Consider the following 19,587-nt stretch of genomic DNA (forward strand, 5'->3'; position numbering starts at 1 on the left):
TTATTCAGCTTTCACGTGAATCGTTATCATGGTAAAGAAGAATCGTGACCGAGACTGTGATCGCCCTTCTATTGAAACTCAATGTCTTCAATGGCCCTTTTCAAGGTTAGTTTCTCTCATTTGCATTACAATTTAGAAAACAGTCCTAAGAAAATACGCACGCTGATTGGTTAAAAATCATGTTTCTATAACTCCATGGAGACACAGATCTAGCAAAAGCTGTTGACGTAGTGATGGCGTGAGCAAATAGAATTTACATTTACAATTAGAGTCAACGTGCTGTTTTCCTTTTTCTCGTCGCGTTTTCTAAAAGAAAAAGAAAACATATTCTCCGTGTTTCTCTCGAGTTATAGGAACACTCGTGAAAGTTTAGGAGAACTCGAAAAAGCTGTGGAAACACTCGCCTGCGGCTCGTGTTCCCCCAGCATTTGTCGTTCTCCCAAACTTTCACTCGTGTTTCTATAACTCGATAGAAACACGGTACATGTTTTCTATTTCTTAAGTAATCTAACGTGGATGCGAGGCAATTTCGGGATACCTGAAATTGCCTCACATACATGCTAGATTATATGGTAATACACTGATATGAGAAAAACTAACCGTGAAAAGGGCTATTGCAATCAATAAGTGTGAGGTTAATTTAGAGTACACTGAACTGAAAGGCATTCAAGGAGCTTGAATGTCAACACTTAAAAAACAGACGCTTTTAAGCGTCTGTTTTTTAAGTGTTGACATTTTAAAAAATGTGTGCATCTTCACCTTTCTTTTTTGTGTGCATGTGCGAAAGACCTCTTGCCTGAAGTAAAGAAACATTACTGAGGAGAACACCTGAAACTAAAATTCGAAAAGTTGAAAAAAGTTTATGAAGGGTTGGTGTAAATGTGCTATAAATGGTATTTGTGTCTTTTTCCTTTTCATCATTTAGTATCGGTATCGATAAATTGAAGAGAAAGAAATTTGGTCTCCGTGAAAAGAGAATCAAATAATAAGGTTTTAACGCTGACATTTGTCGAACTCGACGAAAGGATCCTCTTCAATTATTAGCTATTATTTAGTTAATGCCGTAGGAGGTTTTCACGTGGCGTCATTGCCGCCAAGTTGGTGGATGAGATCTCTCATTTAATTATCTTCGTTTGTTCGTCTACCGAAAGTCGTACATTTCTCTATTGTTATTGGTGTCTCTAGAGTTGGGTTGAAAACGTCCTATTTTCCAGTACTGCATTTTTCGCAACGCCACGGATTTTTTAAAAACTCCGATCTTGTTTTATGCCAGAAACCCAATAGCGGGCTCGATTTCTAGCCGTTCTGTGAGTTATTACGTGGGATGTCCCCTGCAGGGTAGAAAAAAATGGCTGGTATCGTGTCTGCCAGAGAATATATTATTACATAGCACGGAGAGGGTGAACGTAACCGACGCTGAATTGAATTTTGTATATGAGATAAAGAAACAAAATGCTGATTGTGAGTGTAATTTACATGACAAAGTAAAACTAGAGACTGCATGTTAGTCACATGTGAGGCGCTTTAGTGTGGGAGTCGAATCGATAAAAACTTGTATATAGATGTCAAATGTTAACTAGCTGGCGGTCACCTCGGTGTAAATTGACCAGTATTTCAGCTTGTCTCTCCAAACGGAGACAGATGATTTATCAACATCGGCATCGTGTTCTACGAAGGATATTATATATCTGCATGATTACATGGACTTTACTCAAGGGTGTGTATTGACTTCGGGCCTCGCTATCGGTATAAACAGTGACGTTTTAGTTAAATCTCGATGTCCAAACGTAACTCTCTAAAATTCTCTTAATAATGTTATAAAGCTTTCCATCTTCAACTGAAGGCAGGACCGGACTGAAGAGAGGCCTTTCAGTTTTAACTAGAGGTATCTCACTTTTAGAAATTCTGGAGCTATATGATTTAAGCCGCTGCCTAAGTCAAATGTCGTTTAGCCTAAACGGGGCCATGAAACTGCTTTAGTCTGACAATGTTCATTAATTGAAAAAAGGAGAATTTGTGTGCATTAAAAAAATGAAAAACTCTACGCAAGAATGATCACTGCAGTTGAGAATGCTTGAAAGAAAGCCCAAGCATGAACGGGACACGAATCAAAGACCGTAAGATTGCGCCGAACCATAGAAACTTTCATCAAGCCATTCGGAAACTCTGATAGACTGCAAGTTACAACCCGTAGGGTTGAAAAGTTATGAATTATTAAAAAAAAAAAACATAACTTTGAAATATCTCGCTATCATTCTAAAAAAAAATGTAAATTCGGCAAATAAAGACGAAAGACGATTTTGCCAAAGGAAAAATATATATGTCAGTCATAATTTTATCTACACTCCCTCCATTCCTTGGAAAACTAAATAATAAGATTCATCCAATTCAGTTTCTGTCCGGCTTTATTCGTTTCTTTTAAACTGAGCAAGTATTTTGTAAAAACAAACAACACATTTTTGAAGCGAAGCGTCTCGTTCAAGTTATCACAAACAGTTTTCAGGAAAAGGCCTGCAGGGGTGCGAGTTTTCATATTTATTCGGGCGGTTTCATAAATATATGTAGTGGAAAATCTAAGGGGCAGCTATGGCTACTTTCCGGTGCTAGATATATATTTTAGTTGGAATTCGCGTTTTGATTTCCCGGTCTACGGGAGACCTGTTATCACTTGATTTCAAGGGAGACCATAGACCTGCTCGGCCTGGGTAACTACGCTTGCAATTGAGTTGCCCAGACTCTGTAAAGCGGGAATTGAGTTCTTCAACTATCATATTGTCCCTTACACTAGACAAGCATAACGGAAGCTCTTGAAATATTTGTCCAAGCTTGTCCTACTCGGATTTTGCCAGTCTAGCCTAAGTTTATGTTGGCGGCTAGTGTTAGGGATCAGGCGCCAGCTAAAGCGAAGTTGTGAACCAGCTTCGCCATCACTCACAGCGTCGGTATGAGTCGATGATTTATGACATGAATAACATTAACAATTCAGTCACAAATCGAACACAAAATCTATCATTTAATTGTGATCGAAATCCAAGCATAAGAAAGGCAAGATGAATTTTCAAATGTGGTCTGTATAGAAGGTCTCATTAAAAATGAATGCTCGAAAATCGTATGCCATGCAGCTACTGTAAATGCTTTTAAAGTTTCCATTTTCTTTAATTAAGAAGCACTCAACACAACATGAAACTCAAAGTTGTCAATTTGAATTCCCGATCGAGAATAGTCTAAAAGGGGAACTGCATGATAGTTTGGCGTGCTTAAAAAAATTGAAGAGTGCCCATGATCTTTTGTCAGTCATCACGAGGCATAAGTTATCATCAATGGGAAAGATAGAACTAGAATTGAATTTTAAAAAAGCCAGCTGAACTTTTCACAGACGAGTTTCTTCGCCAATATAACATATTCAGCATTACAACAATTTGTTTTAACAGACAAACGAATTAGTTTCTGCTGGAAATGAGGTGCAATCTCATTGGGGTATTCCCTTTGTATCTCAAGAACGGAGAGAATTTAAGTCATCAAACTTCACAGTCATTTTTCTTTTTATTATCTTTAAAACATGTTAAAAGATAGACTTTCCAAAACGAGTGGTTGGCAGTTTCACAAATGGCTTTTCGGGCCCGAAACGTTTTCGGGACTTTCGAGAAACGGGCTCCTGGCCCCAGTTGTCAGCTGAGTTGTTCGAAGGGTGAATAGCGCTATATATATCCACCGGATAAATCACTATCAAGCGGATAAACACTAGCAAAACCAATTGATTTATCCGATGGATAGTGATTTATCCTGTGGATAGCGCTATTCACCCTTCGAACAACAGATGCCTGATGTTTCGAGTATTTATTGCTCTTCGAATCATATCCGCTCTGACGAAGGGAAACATCATCTTTCTTATTGTGAATGACCCACGTTTATTAACTACATTGTTATAGTTTGGTTCGATTGGATTCTGATCTTCACTGACTGATATGACCTGATATACACGTATATTACTTATTACTTAAGTTTCGTCTTAAAAACAAAAAGCTCTAATATGGTATAAATCTTATGAGTTTTTCTTTTTTCGACCGTGTGTATTAGAATAAGCCACTAATGGTTAGATCAATTTATGGGAAATCATGCTGTGTATGACAAAATGAACGCAAAGGATTCGCCGTGGCCCCTGTCTTTGAAGAGCATTTTAGCTTAATTGAGAAGAAACATTTGACTGGCATCTAAGTGAGACCTGTATTAAAATTTAGAACTTTCATCCAAAATGGATAAAGATCATATAGTCGTTTTGTCTCGTGAAAACAAGCTTGGCTTGTTTTGGTATTTTTGCATGCCATGAATACAAATATTTTATCTCCATTTTGGTGTCTAAAAGGAAGATGAATTTTAACCAACTTTCAGATTATATCTAATATTGCATGTCGAAATTATGAGTTAAACAAAGCAGTTGACAGCCAGCTGATCCTAAACCTACTCATTGCAAAATAGGTACACTACTTAAAATAAGACATCTCCCACTTCGTGACGTGAAAACAAATTAGTAATATAGTGTTTGTCAACGCCGGTAAAAAATGTTTATGGAATACTTTAATATTTATTGGAGCTAATTGAGGGCTGTTTTAATAGCAATAAACCGAACCTTACTAGTTGGTTAGGCTTTTAAGCCTGACTTCTCTATTAATAGTCGACAGTACGGTAAATATTGTCCAAGAAACCACCAAGTCACAAGTTGCCGGCTTATAAATGCCTTCCATAATGATGTGATTATTCGTTGGGAGATGATAACAAGTTAATTCTCAGACAAAAGCTGCTGGTTGTCTATAAGACGGACGTGCGAGACAACATGAGTAAGAAACATGTTAAAATATGAAGCCTCTTCATAAAAAGCCACCTGGATCGAAAATGATTTCTTGCTTGCGAGCAGCTGCAAACATATTCCCAAAAAAACCACGAACATTGTAGCCTCAGAAACGCAAAGGTGCTCACTTTGCCTCATATTATCGACTCACTCGTCGATCGTTACCTTTTTTCTTGCGATGAAGGTTTCATCCACGAAAACAGTTTTTTAGAATGGCTGCCACTAAGTAATAAATGCAAACGTACTTTACCCTCCCATTCGTTTAATGTCAGGTGCCGACACATCCTTATAATGACTTTTTTGACACATTTTTTTATGAATGCACCAAAATTAGTTCTTACTGAACAAAACAATAATTCAATGGCATCTCATTTGAAAACAGATCGTTTGCAAAGCCGAACCGAATCCGTTTGTTAAACAACCCGGCTGTGTTTGATTGACTGAAAGACTTAATAAAGACGAAGATAAAAATACGTTAAATTCATATTGCTTTGTTCAACCTAACGTTAAGTGTTGAAAAACATATTTCAAATTTATACAGGGAGTTTGTGAATTCAAAAGGCGACCATCACATAATACTTGCACATATTTCATTTTATTCTGCATGTGATGCCTAAATTGAGATGACCAACGCAGAAAAGCTCACTTATTTCCTTTTACAATCGGAAGAAGGAAATTTAGTATTTGTGAGGGCTGAGGTATTGAATATCCCTTCCAACGTTTTAAAAAGTGACGCTAAGTTTTGAGGCGTTGTAAGTTCATACAGATTAAGTTACGTTTCATGCGTTCTTGATGAACTCAGTAAGGTTTCAAAGTTTAGGAAATTATGAGAAAACAAATGGCCGCGACAAAATTCGAAAAAACGTCCCTTGTTTTTATTTGATCTGTACCATAGTCGATGAACGATTCGAAATATTTTTCAAAATAATTTACACGACGTCTCTCCTCAGTTTGCGAAGTAGGCGTATAATTATTTGGTAGTTTTGAATACATGTAATTGCTGCAGTTGACAGGGAAGGGATTACGACCTTTTGAGCTCACATAAAGTGACATTTGCCAAACTTAGATATAGTTTTTAGTTAGTTACTTAGTTAGTTTTTCATTCCAAAATTTCCTGCTGGCCAAAGTGTTTTGCGATGACAATGCAGTTGTTAGCTTTTGCCAAGTCGCTGTTGAACGTCAACAATTAAAGTAGACACTTATAAAAACATCCCTACTAATACCGATTTAAGTGTTTTTTTCTCTCATGCAAAATAAGAAGCTAGACGTTTTTGCGTGCCCTTGAGGGTGACATATCGAATCATTAAACAAAAATTACTACCATTGTCAAGAGATGCATCCAATGAAAAGAATACCGGTCAATACTGCAATGAGTCTTTAGCCATATTCTACACCTTTCCTGCAGTGCATTAACAAAGACCATCAAGTTTCTTAGATTCTACTGAGATGCGAACACGTAACCCGTCCACACGCAAAACGAAGTCGCTTTAGTTTTCCCTAACTCAAGCGTCTTTGTCAACGCAAACCGTTTTCGATGAGACAAAGACTGAGGTGTGAATGCGTGAATGGCTTCAAAGCAGCTGTTCTCGGTTCCAAACACTGTTAGCAAGTCATAGTACCCTTCATTCATTTATTCATTCAGTTTGTCTTAAAATTAAGCTCGCTCTCATATCAAATAGATCTACTTTTTTGGGAAATTAAAAAACACAACTTTCTAGGTTGTATATTTTTCTGATGAAATGGTATATTAAATGAATCATATATGAACTGCAGATATGAAATCAAGTGAGGGGTTGAAGTCCTGAATTTTTCAGGCTTCTCTACGCAATTGTAAAAAATTGCGTTCATAACTGCGAAGATCATAGCTTCTTTTGGTATATTTTACTGTACATAAATAGCGCGCTGCAAAAAAAAAAAAAGAGAGAGAGAGAAAGACTCGGAGAGAAACGTACGTAAAGCAAGACATTGTGTTCGTTCGATTAAATGCCATATTAAAACGCTTTAAAAAATCTAATATTAGGAATCAACTTGACGGAAGAAAATAATTTGAAGCTTGAAGGCTGGGAGAGAAGGTGTGACCCATTGAGACGAGGGCGTTGGTATTGCTTACTGTTATGTTTATTTGAATCTTGAATATCTCAATTGTACAGCAAGCTTTACAGTGCTACTCATCTTACCGTGGCCACCCAACAAACTTTCACATTTGACAACTACGTGTAAGTTTGTCAACTCAAACAACCCATTCAATGGTGTTCAACTTACAACCGTACGAACTTTGCAAGGAGGTGGGGGGGGGGGGGGGGGACTGTCAATCAAATTTGCCCACCGGCATGATTGGCGTATAAATTTTAAAAAACTTTGTTAGGCGGCCACGGTAAGGCGCATCGCACTGTAAATACAACTCTTGATTTTACTGAAAGAAAATACTCCATCTGTGGGTCTTTGGAATCCGTTGAAAAAAGCGTGACTATTTAATGTACAAAACATAAAATCTATGAATGATGTCAAAGATTTTCAGTAATTTTTCAAAATTGGCTCTTATCGGGATTGAGGACAGAAAAGCACGAAGTAGTATGGTGTTAACTTTTATTAAGCAAAACCTGTTAAGCTTATTTAAGCCCGCCTCATGGAGTTTGAATGAATTATTCAATATTTGTCCACCAGGTGGAGTCAAGAAATTTGCTAAATATGATTGGAACACTTCTTTTGGAAGTGAAGGCGGATAACGACTAAATTAAATTGAACATACCTTTTTTCACAATGACTTGCAAATTCTTTGAAGTCTGACGCAGACTATTTCACTAGCCGTCGGCGTGGTATGGCGATGTTGAAGAAGAAAAGAAGAATTTCAAGCTCAGGAGATGCTGACATCATTTCGTACAGTTTAGTAAACCATTCGAGTTTAAAAAAATGCAGAAAGGTTGATTCCATGGTCGTTAAAAATGACAAATCTGTTTGCGGAAAAAGAATGTGTTTTCATTTGAAAAAAAAATATTGTAACTGTTATATTTTTTCCTGCTAACTTTGAATAAGTTCCTTAAAGTGCACAATCAGTACTGACTAGTGTTAATACAAACAAGCTAAGCCGGTTCTACATTAACGTTGGAATTAATTTCCTGCAATGACTGAAGCGTATTTCTTTGAAAGAACTTTGATTGAATTTCCATCGGAAAATCATTGAAATCATAGTCTTGTTTTGGGTGTTAATTAAACCCTTTCAAGCATCCCTTTTAAAGTAAAGATTATGCCCATAAAAATGAAGCAGATTTTTTGAGAGATCTTTGATTAAATTTTCATCGATCTGAGAAATCTTTCATGGAAATCACAGTTTCGTTTTTTGTCTTTAATTAAGCTCATTCAGCCATTGATTTTAAAGGGAAGTTTATCTTTTGCAATGGTGATAAGTTTTTCAAATAGAGGATTTTCCAGGAAATTAGACTTCCCCTTTTCTATACATGGCTGACTAACCCTGAATAAACTCACAATAGTTTAAAAGCCCGTATTGCTTACAACAAGTCTACGTTTTGCAAAGCTACGGATAAGCGCTAAGGAAGACGAAATTACTAATGTATAATTTTACTTCGGGTTATGTGATTCCTTCTCAAAGGATGAACACCATTTGGTTTTCTTTGTCTCACTAAATGAAAAGAATCGTCTTCCTCTCTTTCCTTGTTATTTTAGATAGAAAGTCGAGTTCTGTTTCCAGTATACAAATTTTTATAAACCTGACAGTGTTTCCGGAAAAGTCTTGAATGTGAATGGTTTTCCCAGTGCTCTTTCGTTTAGTATTGCCCACATCTTAAACGCTAAAACCACTTTAACTGCAGGAAGGAAATCAAGGTTTTTATTAAGTCTTTCTTCCAACACTGATTTACCCCATAATTTTTCGTTGAAAGTTGGGTGTGACATTAGAAAATGTCCTCATAAGGTCTATGAAAAAATAAATATCTGTTTACACATTTATATGGTATTGAATTTTATTTAAACAAAATCGGAAAACGCAAAGCTTGCTAATAACTTATTTGGTTTGCAAAAATAAACGTTACGGTTACTGGCATAAAAACACTGAATTTTGATGGGATACTAATCAAAAGGTAAACTGGAATCAATCTTTTTTCAGCGTAACTCCCGCTTTGGAACAAGATGAACGCTTGCTTACAGTTGATAGGCGCCCAGGGCGTATTGAGTGAGCTGGGTAACCTGTGCGATGCTCATGAAAGTCAAGGCCGAGGTTTTTAAAAGGCAGACGCGGACAAAGGACACCGTGCCTAACGTTTATCGAGAACGTCAGTAAATGAGGAGAAGATATTCTCTATCCAAACAAGTTTCGTTCTTGAGGAACCTGCGCAACTTTTCAAAGTGTCTTATGAAAAGGCCTGGAAAGGTCGCCAAGTGGTGACAAAAAGCTGATTTATATTTTTGTATAGATAATGGACGAACGAGATTCGAAACGAGATAGGATTATGGTTTAGTACTGTGTCCAGAATAGTAAGAGTTGTGTTTCTCTTTACTCAAATTTCCTTTATAATGGTCATCGCACACGTTTTGAATTTCATTGGCGACTGTTTTTTACCAAGGGTCACACCGATTATGAAAGTGTTTTTGGCGAACTTCTGGATAATGGGCTTATTGCAACTTCTCAGTCAAAGAGCGGGTCTAGTTGCATGCAAATTTCCACCGTCGTTCACGCTAGCAAAACAGGCTTGTTTGTTTGGAGTAGTAACTAATTATGTGATTAATCACCACGCCAATATTAAATGAAACCTTTTTAGAGAGAGTATTTAATATGTTCTCTTTTTTTTCTGTTATATTTTATTCCTTCTTTCAGGTTGAGTGAGACCCATTTGCTGAACGGAAAACTCTCGGACCTCCCGCTGTGAAAAAGAAATAAGTCTTTAGAATATCATTTCATTTGTAATTAATCTGACTTTAAGAAACCCCGCTCTTTCAAATTTACTTTTTATTTCAATGAAACGAAAAGCTTCAAAAACGTTCGTTTTGGTTAAAAGGTAGAAACTTTTAATGGCGGCGGGGGAAATTCAGCTTTCAGTTCCGCTTTGCAAAAATAAAATTAACAACGCCGGGTACAAATTGATGTATTTCAGGCTGGGAGCTGTATTTACAACAGAATTGCCATTCACTTGTGATGAAGCCTTCCAATTGTATTCTAGACACATTTTAGATATCGAGAAATGCTTCAAAGCTTAAATATTTGAAACATGAAAATGTCATTACCTTTTCTTATCAAAACACCTGATTGCTTCTCTCTGACTTCATGCACCTTTTCCAACTTCTCCCAAATCTTAGACCTTTTTCCCTGACGTTTGGGACTGTGACATCCTTAAATTCAATCCGTCAAATGCGTATAATTTCCGAAAACGTGGTAATAACTTTCGGTGCATAATTTCTTCAAACATTCGTTAAACATTGCCATGTACATTTTTTTAAAAACAAGCGCTGACAAAAGGTATTGATTGCTCAGTATATTAATTGCTTTAACGAAAACATAACGCATAGTTTTGTTTTAGTTTTCATTTTTTTATATGTGAAGTTACTGTTGATAAACCGAAGACTTGCAGATGGTCCAGTAAAAGTTGCAATTTACATATTATCTTTCCGAACATAAAATTCTCATTTTCAATCTGAGCCGGCTCATTTTTAATGAAAGATATTCAAACGTATACAAACTTATAACGTATAACGTTTTCTGGATCGTGACATATTCAAATTATGGTACATTTGCCAATGCAGTAATCACAAAAGAATACTAGTTCTTTGTCTATCCTGCTGTGTGTCATATCTACTTTATTTTACAATGATATTTGGCTGCTTTCTAGTCCTGTGACGTTAAAATGTTTCTTTTATTTAAAAACTGTACCACTCTATTTAAACTAGTTAAGTTTCAAACATTTGCTGTTATAGCTACAAGAAATCGGCGAAAATATATTTTACAGTTCAAAGCACTAATTTCTGTCAGGTGATACACTCAAAAGTTTATAAAAGACAGATTTTTGCAGTCAGTGAAATTGAAAAAAAGTCTATGATTCTTTATCAGGTAACTGTTCCATTTCGTGTGTGTATGCATGTCTTCTTAGATCAACTTTTCGGTAGAATGCTCGATCACAAACTTGGCAAGAAAAAGGTTTGAAGCCCGAATGTTTCCGGCTGTGTGTGATAAGGTTGCTGGACTGGCTGAACGCTTTCCCGCACTGTAGACACTTGTGGGGTTTCTCCCCAGTGTGAACGTAAGTGTGTTTCTTCATGTCGGATTTCTGGTGAAATCTCTTTCCACAATAACCGCACGGAAAAGGCCTTGTATCTGAGTGAATTAGCATGTGAGTAGAAAGCGTCGATGACCTCTTGAATGTCTTGTTGCATTGTTTACACTCAAATGTTCTTTCGTTCGTGTGGATTTTCTTGTGCTGTTCCAAACTCACTCCATGACCAAACGTCTTTCCGCAAACATCGCACGCGAACGGACGACGTCCAGTATGAGAGCGTCTAACGTGGACTTCCAGACCATGCGGTGTGCTGAAAACCTTTTTGCAGCTAAGACAATCAAACGTTTCACCATTGTAAGCTTGTTCCGATTTTTTCTTCTCGTGTGCGACCGGCTGCGTTCCTTCACGTGTGAACACCTTAGAGTCGGCAGTCATACGGGCTGCAAACTGGTTCCGGCCAAACAGAGGAGCACGCCAATACGGAATATTAATTCTTCCTTGTTCCGTTAGTAACGGTTGAGGCGGTAAACGCCCGAACGGTGGAAGAAAAATCGGGTTGAAAGCACCAGGAGGAATAAATCGAGAGGGAAAGCCAGGTAGATAAGGTCGAACATCTGAAAGATGATAAAAGAAGAACAATAAATCAGACCTAGTTCTGGGGTCGTTTTAATTTTCTGCCAGTTAACACATGACGTCTTAAAAAATAACATGTGGTCCGTGGCGGGGCATTGTACTCTTTTTAATGTTACAGAAAACTTTCGCCAAAAATCGACTTTTTGCAATGTGGCAACCAGCTTCCAGCGTTTGAAAACAAATCAAAATATATACGCAAATACAAAGATTTCATGAATGTTTAATATTTTTTAAATCTCAAGCCAGTGCAATCTGCTCATAATGTCAGGTTTCCCTCTCTAGTGTTTTAGAGTACCCGTGCGACGGGAAATTTTTGATTTCTTTTATCATTTTTACGGCAGTCTTGATAAATTCAAGAAAGGGTAAATGAAGATTCACTTAAATTAGAAACCTTTGTAGACACCGCTTCATTTGTGATACAAAATGGTGTTTTAAAGTTTTGATTGAAGAGGAACAAATCATCCGAATTGCAACAATACGCAAAGGGTAGTGTATAAGAAAATACTTTGTATGGTATTTCCTCTGTATAAGAAGCGTAATTAAGCTTCTGTGACGATTAATTTCAACGGATAAATAAAACAAGTGCTAAAGCGCATAACTTCCCCTTCCTCCGGCAAATTCAGTGCGTTCCTTTCTGTTTGTGGCAGTCATAAGGGCTCCATGCCTCAATTTGATTTTAGATCGTTCTAACACTGGACTAATACATGTACTTTGTTTAAACAATTAAACTCCAACGGGTTAAATATACAGCCTTTAAGATATTGTGAGAGAATTCTCCTGCTTAATTAATCTTCGCTCGACGCCGTCTTATGAAGTCGGAGTAGCTATATAAATAATGTGAAAAGTTTTGTACTCGTGGGCAATTGGCAATCGTGTAAAATGCGGCGCGCTCTGTTCCATACTATTTAAAGTGGTTTGTTTGCAGATTTAAAATCTTTCTATGAATGAACCGCCAAAAAATACTCGTAAAGTTTATGGGCTAGTGGGATCATTTCCTGTGTGCCATATTAAGCCAATTCGTGGGTTCTGATTTCCGAAATTAAACCGAATATCCAAAACGAAGAAATTGGCAGATTCACAGTTACAACCAAGAATATATTTCTATCATTAACTGGTGGGTTATCAATACAGCTTCTCTTATATGCCACTACTACTCAAGTTTCCATTTTCAATCGCGGCCGCGGGATTAAAGTAGCCGTTAATGTGACACAAATATTTATGCCGGTTCTGATTGCAAGTACAAAATGAAGCCAGTGAATTTGATAAAAAAAAAGGAAATAAAACACAACACCGCTTACATCCAATATCAAGCTCCTTATGTAAAAGCGAAATAAGCCATAGGCATATTTACCATTAACAGTAAGTGCAGCCTTGTGCGTAAAATTTGACCTGTATGCTTCTGCTGCAAGAAACTGTGAAGACGTCTTCTGCTGTTTTGTCGGCTTATCTGGGGCAAACAGGTTTTCAATGTCGAACGGACGGCTTGACGAGGAGCTCTTCCTTTCCTTCTCGCCCGGTTGGTCTTTCACCATCTCGGAATTTGAAGTTTGCCCTGGGGAAACTTAATAACAACTCAACAAGTTAACTTGGGTGATTGTAGACTGGGTCGTCCAGGAGATCGCAAATCCCTAGTCCAGAATAATACATCAGCAGAAATCTGGCTGTTTTCAGTTTGGAATATACGCTCGTAATACACTTTCTCTTCATAAAATAACATGAGCGCTGATTTGAAAAGTGCGCACGATTTAATCCAAACAGAAATTTGTCGTTAGTTTTTAGTTCGCGTTTGAAGTTTCTGTAAAAGACGAAGCAATTTAAACATTTAAGTAAGGAAGAAGATAAGAAAACTTTTTCTGACGCTTCCTTAACTATTGAGGATTAAAAAATAAAAAAATAAATCATTGCTAATAAAAAATCTGTCCCTAAGATGCGCAACTCCACACAATCTCACCATGCATTAATTCAGAACCGGTGAGATTTTGCGGGTCCGTAGAGGGCGCCTGTGCCATCCGTTTCTTAACCAGGAAAGATCTTGGCATATTTTTTTTTTTTTGAAATCTCGTTTGTCGGAGATGCAAAATCTGAGCGTTGTTTCAGTCAGTTCAACGAACCACTGCAAGCTGGTCGCTGTATAATAAAGACATTTTTGGGACGTGATGAGTTTTTAAAGGCGTCAAGAACAAAAAGCGTAACCCAGGTCTATCTGCGGCAGGTGAACTCCATAGCAACAACAAGGACCAGCAGCGCATGCGCGCTGTGTGGATTTCAAACTAGCGGATGATGATTGTCTGATTGGCTCATTACAAGTTTCAGCTGGGAGGACTTTATCGAACGCCAAGTACAGTAGATCATCGTTATTAGTGGTGTAATTAAACAATTTAAATGTCTCCCTGTGATCAAAGCGGGATACCTGGCGCCGAAACTTCTCTTTTCAAGAAAATATATGGAATATAAAGGTGATGCGCTCAAAAAAAAAATCGAACCTGCTTTTTGTCATTTTTTAAGTAAGCTTAGTTGTCAACTCTTTGGTCGTGTTTTGTTAATGAGAAAGACACTTCATTCAATGAAGTGCGGTCGCACACTATTGGATTTCGATCAGATTTGAAAAACCATAAACTTTTCAGGGTACTGCCGTGGACTACTATGATGCGTGATTCACGCAGGCATTCGGTCTCGCAATCGATCCATGCTTGACAGAGGAAAAGAAACGCAAGACGCTTATTGGATCTCAAAATAAGCGGGTAACATATTGCGAGAACAATTTTACACATCTATGACAATTTGAGTCGCTTTTATCCAAGTGAAAGCCCACGCGAAGAATCTAATTAGAGGACGTGTGGGAGATGATTGGGGGTTATCAACAGGTGCATAAAGTATTACCTTACCTACATTTTAATCGAATTAACTGGGGTGATTAATAGCGCACGGCAAAATCAAACTTACGTCTTTCGAAGCTTGTTTTCTATTCGTTGCTAAGCTGCATGAAGGAACGATTATATTTAGGAGTATTTGTTCGGCCAAAAATCGCAACAGGATACGATTTGTTTGCAATCATTTGTGGCGGGCCTAATTCCCGTCTTGTGTTAATGACACTGTGATAATATCGACCTGTAAAAGGAAGTGATAATAATGCGTGTACAAGTCCTGTTTTATTGCCTTGTCTCAAAACGCGCTAAAACTTGACCATTTCAAAGCTCTCTAAAAAAATCGCATCGTCTTAATTGAAGTTTCTTTCTATATGATGACAAAAGAGAATAAGACTCTTAAAGAAAAACTAACGAATTCAAATTAAAGACGGCTTTTTTTGAGAACCTGTGAATACAAAGTGCTTGATGTGTCGAGCAACAAATTCGTTATGGTTTCAGATTTAGCAAAAGAGCGTTTTAAGAACATCCATTAGCACGAAATGTAAATCTCCGCCGTATTGTGTTTGACGTAGTGATTTTCTTTCTGTCAAAGAGGATCGAAAAGAGTTTCTTAATGAAGTAAAAAACGCTTTACGAGGAGTTGTCATCGAACCGCTCGCTAAATCTCTTAACGGACACCCTGGGAAATTAAGCATCGCTTTTTTCCTGCGCATTGTTGCCTTCGTTGAGCGGAGTCTAAAATAAACGTTGGACGCAAACTTTTTCCCCCAATTCTTAATCAGCTCATCACGACTAAACTGCTTTTGAGTCTTTGGCGATTAAAAGGCTCCGCTCAATAACCACCCTGATATAAATGTGCGTCACTCCACAATGGAATAAAAGAGAAATTGGCGGTCGCTTGAACTTTTTTTAACTACAATTTTGTGATGCTGTTAAACAACTGTGTAACTTGTAATTCTAGACTCCTTGTGGACCCCCAGGGGAAATTACCACAAAATGAAGAACAGGAGTTATTGTTTTAAATGGAAACACGGGGTGGACCATTCTTTAATTGTACGTATGATGAATTAATATTTGGCTAATAAAGAAAATTGTGGTGGCTCAGACAATTTCCAAGCTAAAAGCACTTAAGCTACTTAACACGGCTAAAAACTAAACAAGATGCGATGTAGGTTGATCAAAGCAAATTTTTGTCCAATTTTGTTAGCTTGTCTGCACGCGTACGACAAAAATTAAGTAATTTTACAGCGGAAGAAAATTAGAGACTAAAAGATGTTTTTTTTTGCCTGCGAGAAAGATAAGGCTCTGTTCTCTTTTCGTGTGGTTGTTCATGCAAATTTTGAAGCAGTATTGTCAAACATAAATAAAATATGAGTAGGATAGGAGTAAATTTCGTACAATACTAATCTGAGGACACCTTAGCTTTGCAACACTTGAAATTCATAGTGGAGACATTGAATAATACCGCTAAAATTAACAGTCAGCGAATTGAGCAAGTAATAAAAGGAATATTGATGTTTTTTGTCGTGTCTTAGCCAAAACACTATCAAGAGCTAAGATGTCAAATTTCTCTGAGTGAGTCATCTACATCTATCAGTACATGACCTTTCGATATAACTCTGTTTCACAAAATGCTTTGTTTTCAAAGTGTTAATAAACATGCATTTTTGAAAAAAATTCTCAAAAAGGGCGACATTTAATGCAATATAAGCTTTTTCGTTTATTATTATTTTTTTTATTATTATTTTTTTAAATTTATTTTCGGGAATAAATCCGTCCATAAATTGAATAGCAGGGTTTTCTTTTTTGAAAAAAAATCATCCACTTTTAAAAAACTATAGTGCTTTCTTTCCTTTGATGAACTTATTTCCAGTCACAATGTCTGTTCCGGCGTTACGGACTAAAACGCTGTAGCTTAGCAGACTTGAACACAATTTTCCGATTTTTCATAGTCGAAACGTTTTATATCACTCGGGCCGATTCATCATTGTGTTTCTTCTTTCACGCTTATAGCAAGTAATTTTTTTTTTTTCATGGGAAAAATGTTAAGCCATCTTATCTTTTCGTTTTTATCTAAATAACCGTACGTTTTGCCCTAAACAGTAAGATAATTAATAGTTTTTTTGTGAAATTTTTAATTCGACAATATGGGAGGCAGCTGCTGAAATCACCATCCGTTCGAGATAAGATCCTCGCGTGCAACGAAAATGAATTATTCGCTTTAGAGTTTCCAGCGAGTGGCACCGGGTAGGAACAGATAACACCAAACAAAATCTGAAATAAGAACATAGTTCATTGCAAAATTGAAAGACCTCGCGATATTTTGATATCAACTTTGTAGCGAGTGACGCGTGACAGTGGAAGCTTATTTGCGACTCAAACACGACGCAAAGTATAGCATATATTGAGGCACGTTACAAACTGGAATAAATCCTGATAGCCACTCGTCGAATTGCCGAATGGTTGTTTCTCCACTCAGTACGACTTAATCCATGGAACTACACTTTTACCTTAGAGGCCGGTCAAAATGCTACAGTAGTTTGAAAATAATACAGCTTTAATTGCTAGGCAGAGAGGAAAAAATCGTGTCAGTCAGTTTACATTGTGTCTAGTTTATAAAACTGCTATTCTTCAAATTGGCCGCGACGCAGAATGCAAACCAACATATGACGAGCAAACAAACTAACTATGATCACCCTCGAAGAAAAGGTCTCATTTGTTGTCAGTCGACATGATCATTACCTACATTGGCTAAAGCAAAAGTTCAATTTAGCCATTCACTAGCCGGGAAAGTGTTTATATAAGAGGGACTGTGAATTTTTTTTCGTTGACCTTTTCCATCGCTCTATTTATTTTTAACTGATTATGCCTTTGTCTCTTTCAGAAAAAAATGTTTCAAGCCAAGCGACAGCAAAATGGTGGCACCAATTAACGAATTCTTTTAATTTCTCGCCGATCGCATCATGAACCCACTGAGTCAGGAAAGGCTTTGTTATCGGGGATATTCCATCTGGTTTCATACACATCAATTTTTCACAAAGCCAAACGGAACGCTCCATTATCAATTCTCGCGCAACGATAGTCGTTTTTTTTTTTCGACAGTACATTTGCTATAACTGGAAATGCTAGAGATTTTATGTGGGTCAGCTTGGGAGTTTTTGATTGTGAAACGGAGCAATGTTTTTTTTAAAGAACGAAAAACCCTAAATAACGGTAGCTTTTTATTTCTTGAGTCAAGCAAAAAAAGTAACTTACATCACACTGTGATATAAACAAAGCATGCAGCTACTGGGGCCGTGTAGAAGTAACAATTCGAATTAGACAACAGCGACAAAATACCAACTGCGGGAGGCAAACAAAGAGAGATAAAGTGAAATTCCTTATGACGGAAGATCAGTCTGTTTAGTGGTTAAACGTAGAATCCACTTGGAAGCCGAACAACTGGGCCTCGGCAATTCCTACGTAACTGTCCTCATTCAGGTATAGACAATAGACAATTCACAACTTCAGGGAGAAATTAGTCAATCGAAACACAATGATCCGTGTACGGAAAAGTTCACCTTTTTTGAAGAAAAGTGCAAAAGTGTGTATTTCCTTTCTAAAATTTTCGTCAAGTTGCCCGAAAAACTCAAGGGCCCTAGTGGCAAACTACAGCTCATGGTTTATAAATGCAAGGATAAAGCTTCCAATACTGATGCCTCTATAGCAATAAAAGCTCTTTACAACCGAGAGGTAACAAACTTTGAATGCATTGAAATTAGCTGACGAGTCAGTTGACATGTAGTTGATGGATTTGGGAATTTCTGAAAAAAAAACTTCAGGTGAATCAGCTGTCAGCGTCACTTATTAATAAACCTTTTCGGGAAATTTATCTTGCTAGATAGAGCTTGCTGTTCATTTCCACTTCCCACACTGGATTACCGACGTTTCCTCAGTTCAATTTTCTCATGATATATATTCATGTTTTAAAAAGCTGGTCTCCCAGACCCGAACATCTGTGTATCAGATGAGGTTGCGCTTTATGCAGTTTAAAATAAAAACGAATACATTGAGTTGAATAGTGAAAGCCAAAAAAAAATATTGTTATGAAGCCTTGAACTCGGGCAGGCAAAAATAAAGACGCAACAGCAACAAGTTAACTAGAGTTTGTGACAAACATGATAAAACATTGTAAACAGTGATCGCATTTAATCATAAGGCAAAATCGGAAAGAGGAAGAAATAAAAAAAATAACATAAATATTTCACTGACCAGGGGAAGCCGGGATGAGTCGACAAGTGATTACTAGGAACTCTGTTTGTGTGATGCTTGCTTGGCTGCAGCGCGACTGAGGCACTAAAACACTCAATTACAGTTCACATAAACTCTCGCTAACCGCTTTTATATTAAAGCCACCAAAGGCAGTATTGGCAGATTATATTGAATTGAGCAGAAGTGACTTCGAAATCTCTGTCGGTAAAACCAGATAAGAATATATTTATTGAATTTCGAAGGCTTCCCATTACCAGTAAAAGGTCTCGGTTTCACGAGATCACGCTTTAGCATCTGGGTTCGGCTTAGATTGCTTCTCACACGGTTCTTTGGCGCCGCCATTCTGCATGGGCTATCTCGAAATATCTCTCGACGAATAGAATATCACGTCCTTCAGTTAATGCGCTCTTAACTAGGGTCTTTAGCTAAGTGAATATTTCATGTTTGCCCGCATTTTCGAATGATCCATTTTTGTTATCACTTTCAGCGCATCTTAACTGCTTGTCCGTGGTTCCAGTGTGCAAGCGTAGGTGCTACTGAGCGACATTTTGTTGCGCGAGGGCTGGTAACAAATAGTAAACAAAGAACGCCCTGTCTCAAAAAGCGTGCTTTGCAAAATCAGTGAGTATTGTTTCATAAAGATCTCGTATCGATTGCAAATCGCTCTAGCACAGTGCAAAGCCCTGAAACCGTGACATGATGCTCTGATTTTGTTTGACAAAGAGACGTCATTTACTAGGACTGAACAATCAGTATTCGCTTCGTCTGA

The 19,587-nt window shown here is 37.4% G+C and overlaps 1 protein-coding gene across 3 annotated transcripts; it reads right to left on the reverse strand.

Moving 5' to 3' along the window:
• Positions 1-10,480: 10,480 nt before the first annotated feature.
• On the reverse strand, positions 10,481-19,334 carry LOC138031907 (zinc finger protein Gfi-1b-like). 3 transcript variants are annotated; one of them, XM_068879521.1, is made up of 3 exons: positions 18,819-19,334; positions 13,052-13,261; positions 10,481-11,681 (listed from the first exon to the last, which is right to left on the reverse strand). In XM_068879521.1, the coding sequence occupies exons 2-3, from the start codon at positions 13,230-13,232 to the stop codon at positions 10,885-10,887; spliced, it is 978 nt and encodes a 325-aa protein (XP_068735622.1). In that variant the 5' UTR covers positions 13,233-13,261; positions 18,819-19,334; the 3' UTR covers positions 10,481-10,884. The 3 variants fall into 3 exon arrangements, with proteins under 3 accessions (XP_068735622.1, XP_068735626.1, XP_068735617.1); XM_068879525.1 differs by lacking the exon at positions 18,819-19,334 and adding an exon at positions 14,644-15,035; XM_068879516.1 differs by lacking the exon at positions 18,819-19,334 and adding an exon at positions 13,652-13,901.
• Positions 19,335-19,587: the final 253 nt, after the last annotated feature.

This window comes from Montipora capricornis, chromosome 2 (assembly GCF_036669925.1).
Source record: "Montipora capricornis isolate CH-2021 chromosome 2, ASM3666992v2, whole genome shotgun sequence".
In the NCBI taxonomy this organism is placed as follows: Eukaryota; Metazoa; Cnidaria; class Anthozoa; order Scleractinia; family Acroporidae; genus Montipora; species Montipora capricornis.

What these genes read in the sequence shown, in the direction of transcription:
- LOC138031907 (XM_068879516.1), bottom strand. Translation starts at nt 13,739, where the DNA reads ATGCCAAGATCTTTCCTGGTTAAGAAACGGATGGCACAGGCGCCCTCT. An exon ending in CGGTTCTGAATTAATGCATG is followed by an intron (nt 13,262 to 13,651) that starts GTGAGATTGTGT and finishes GTTGTTATTAAG; the next exon opens with TTTCCCCAGGGCAAACTTCA. An exon ending in GGCTGCACTTACTGTTAATG is followed by an intron (nt 11,682 to 13,051) that starts GTAAATATGCCT and finishes ATCATCTTTCAG; the next exon opens with ATGTTCGACCTTATCTACCT.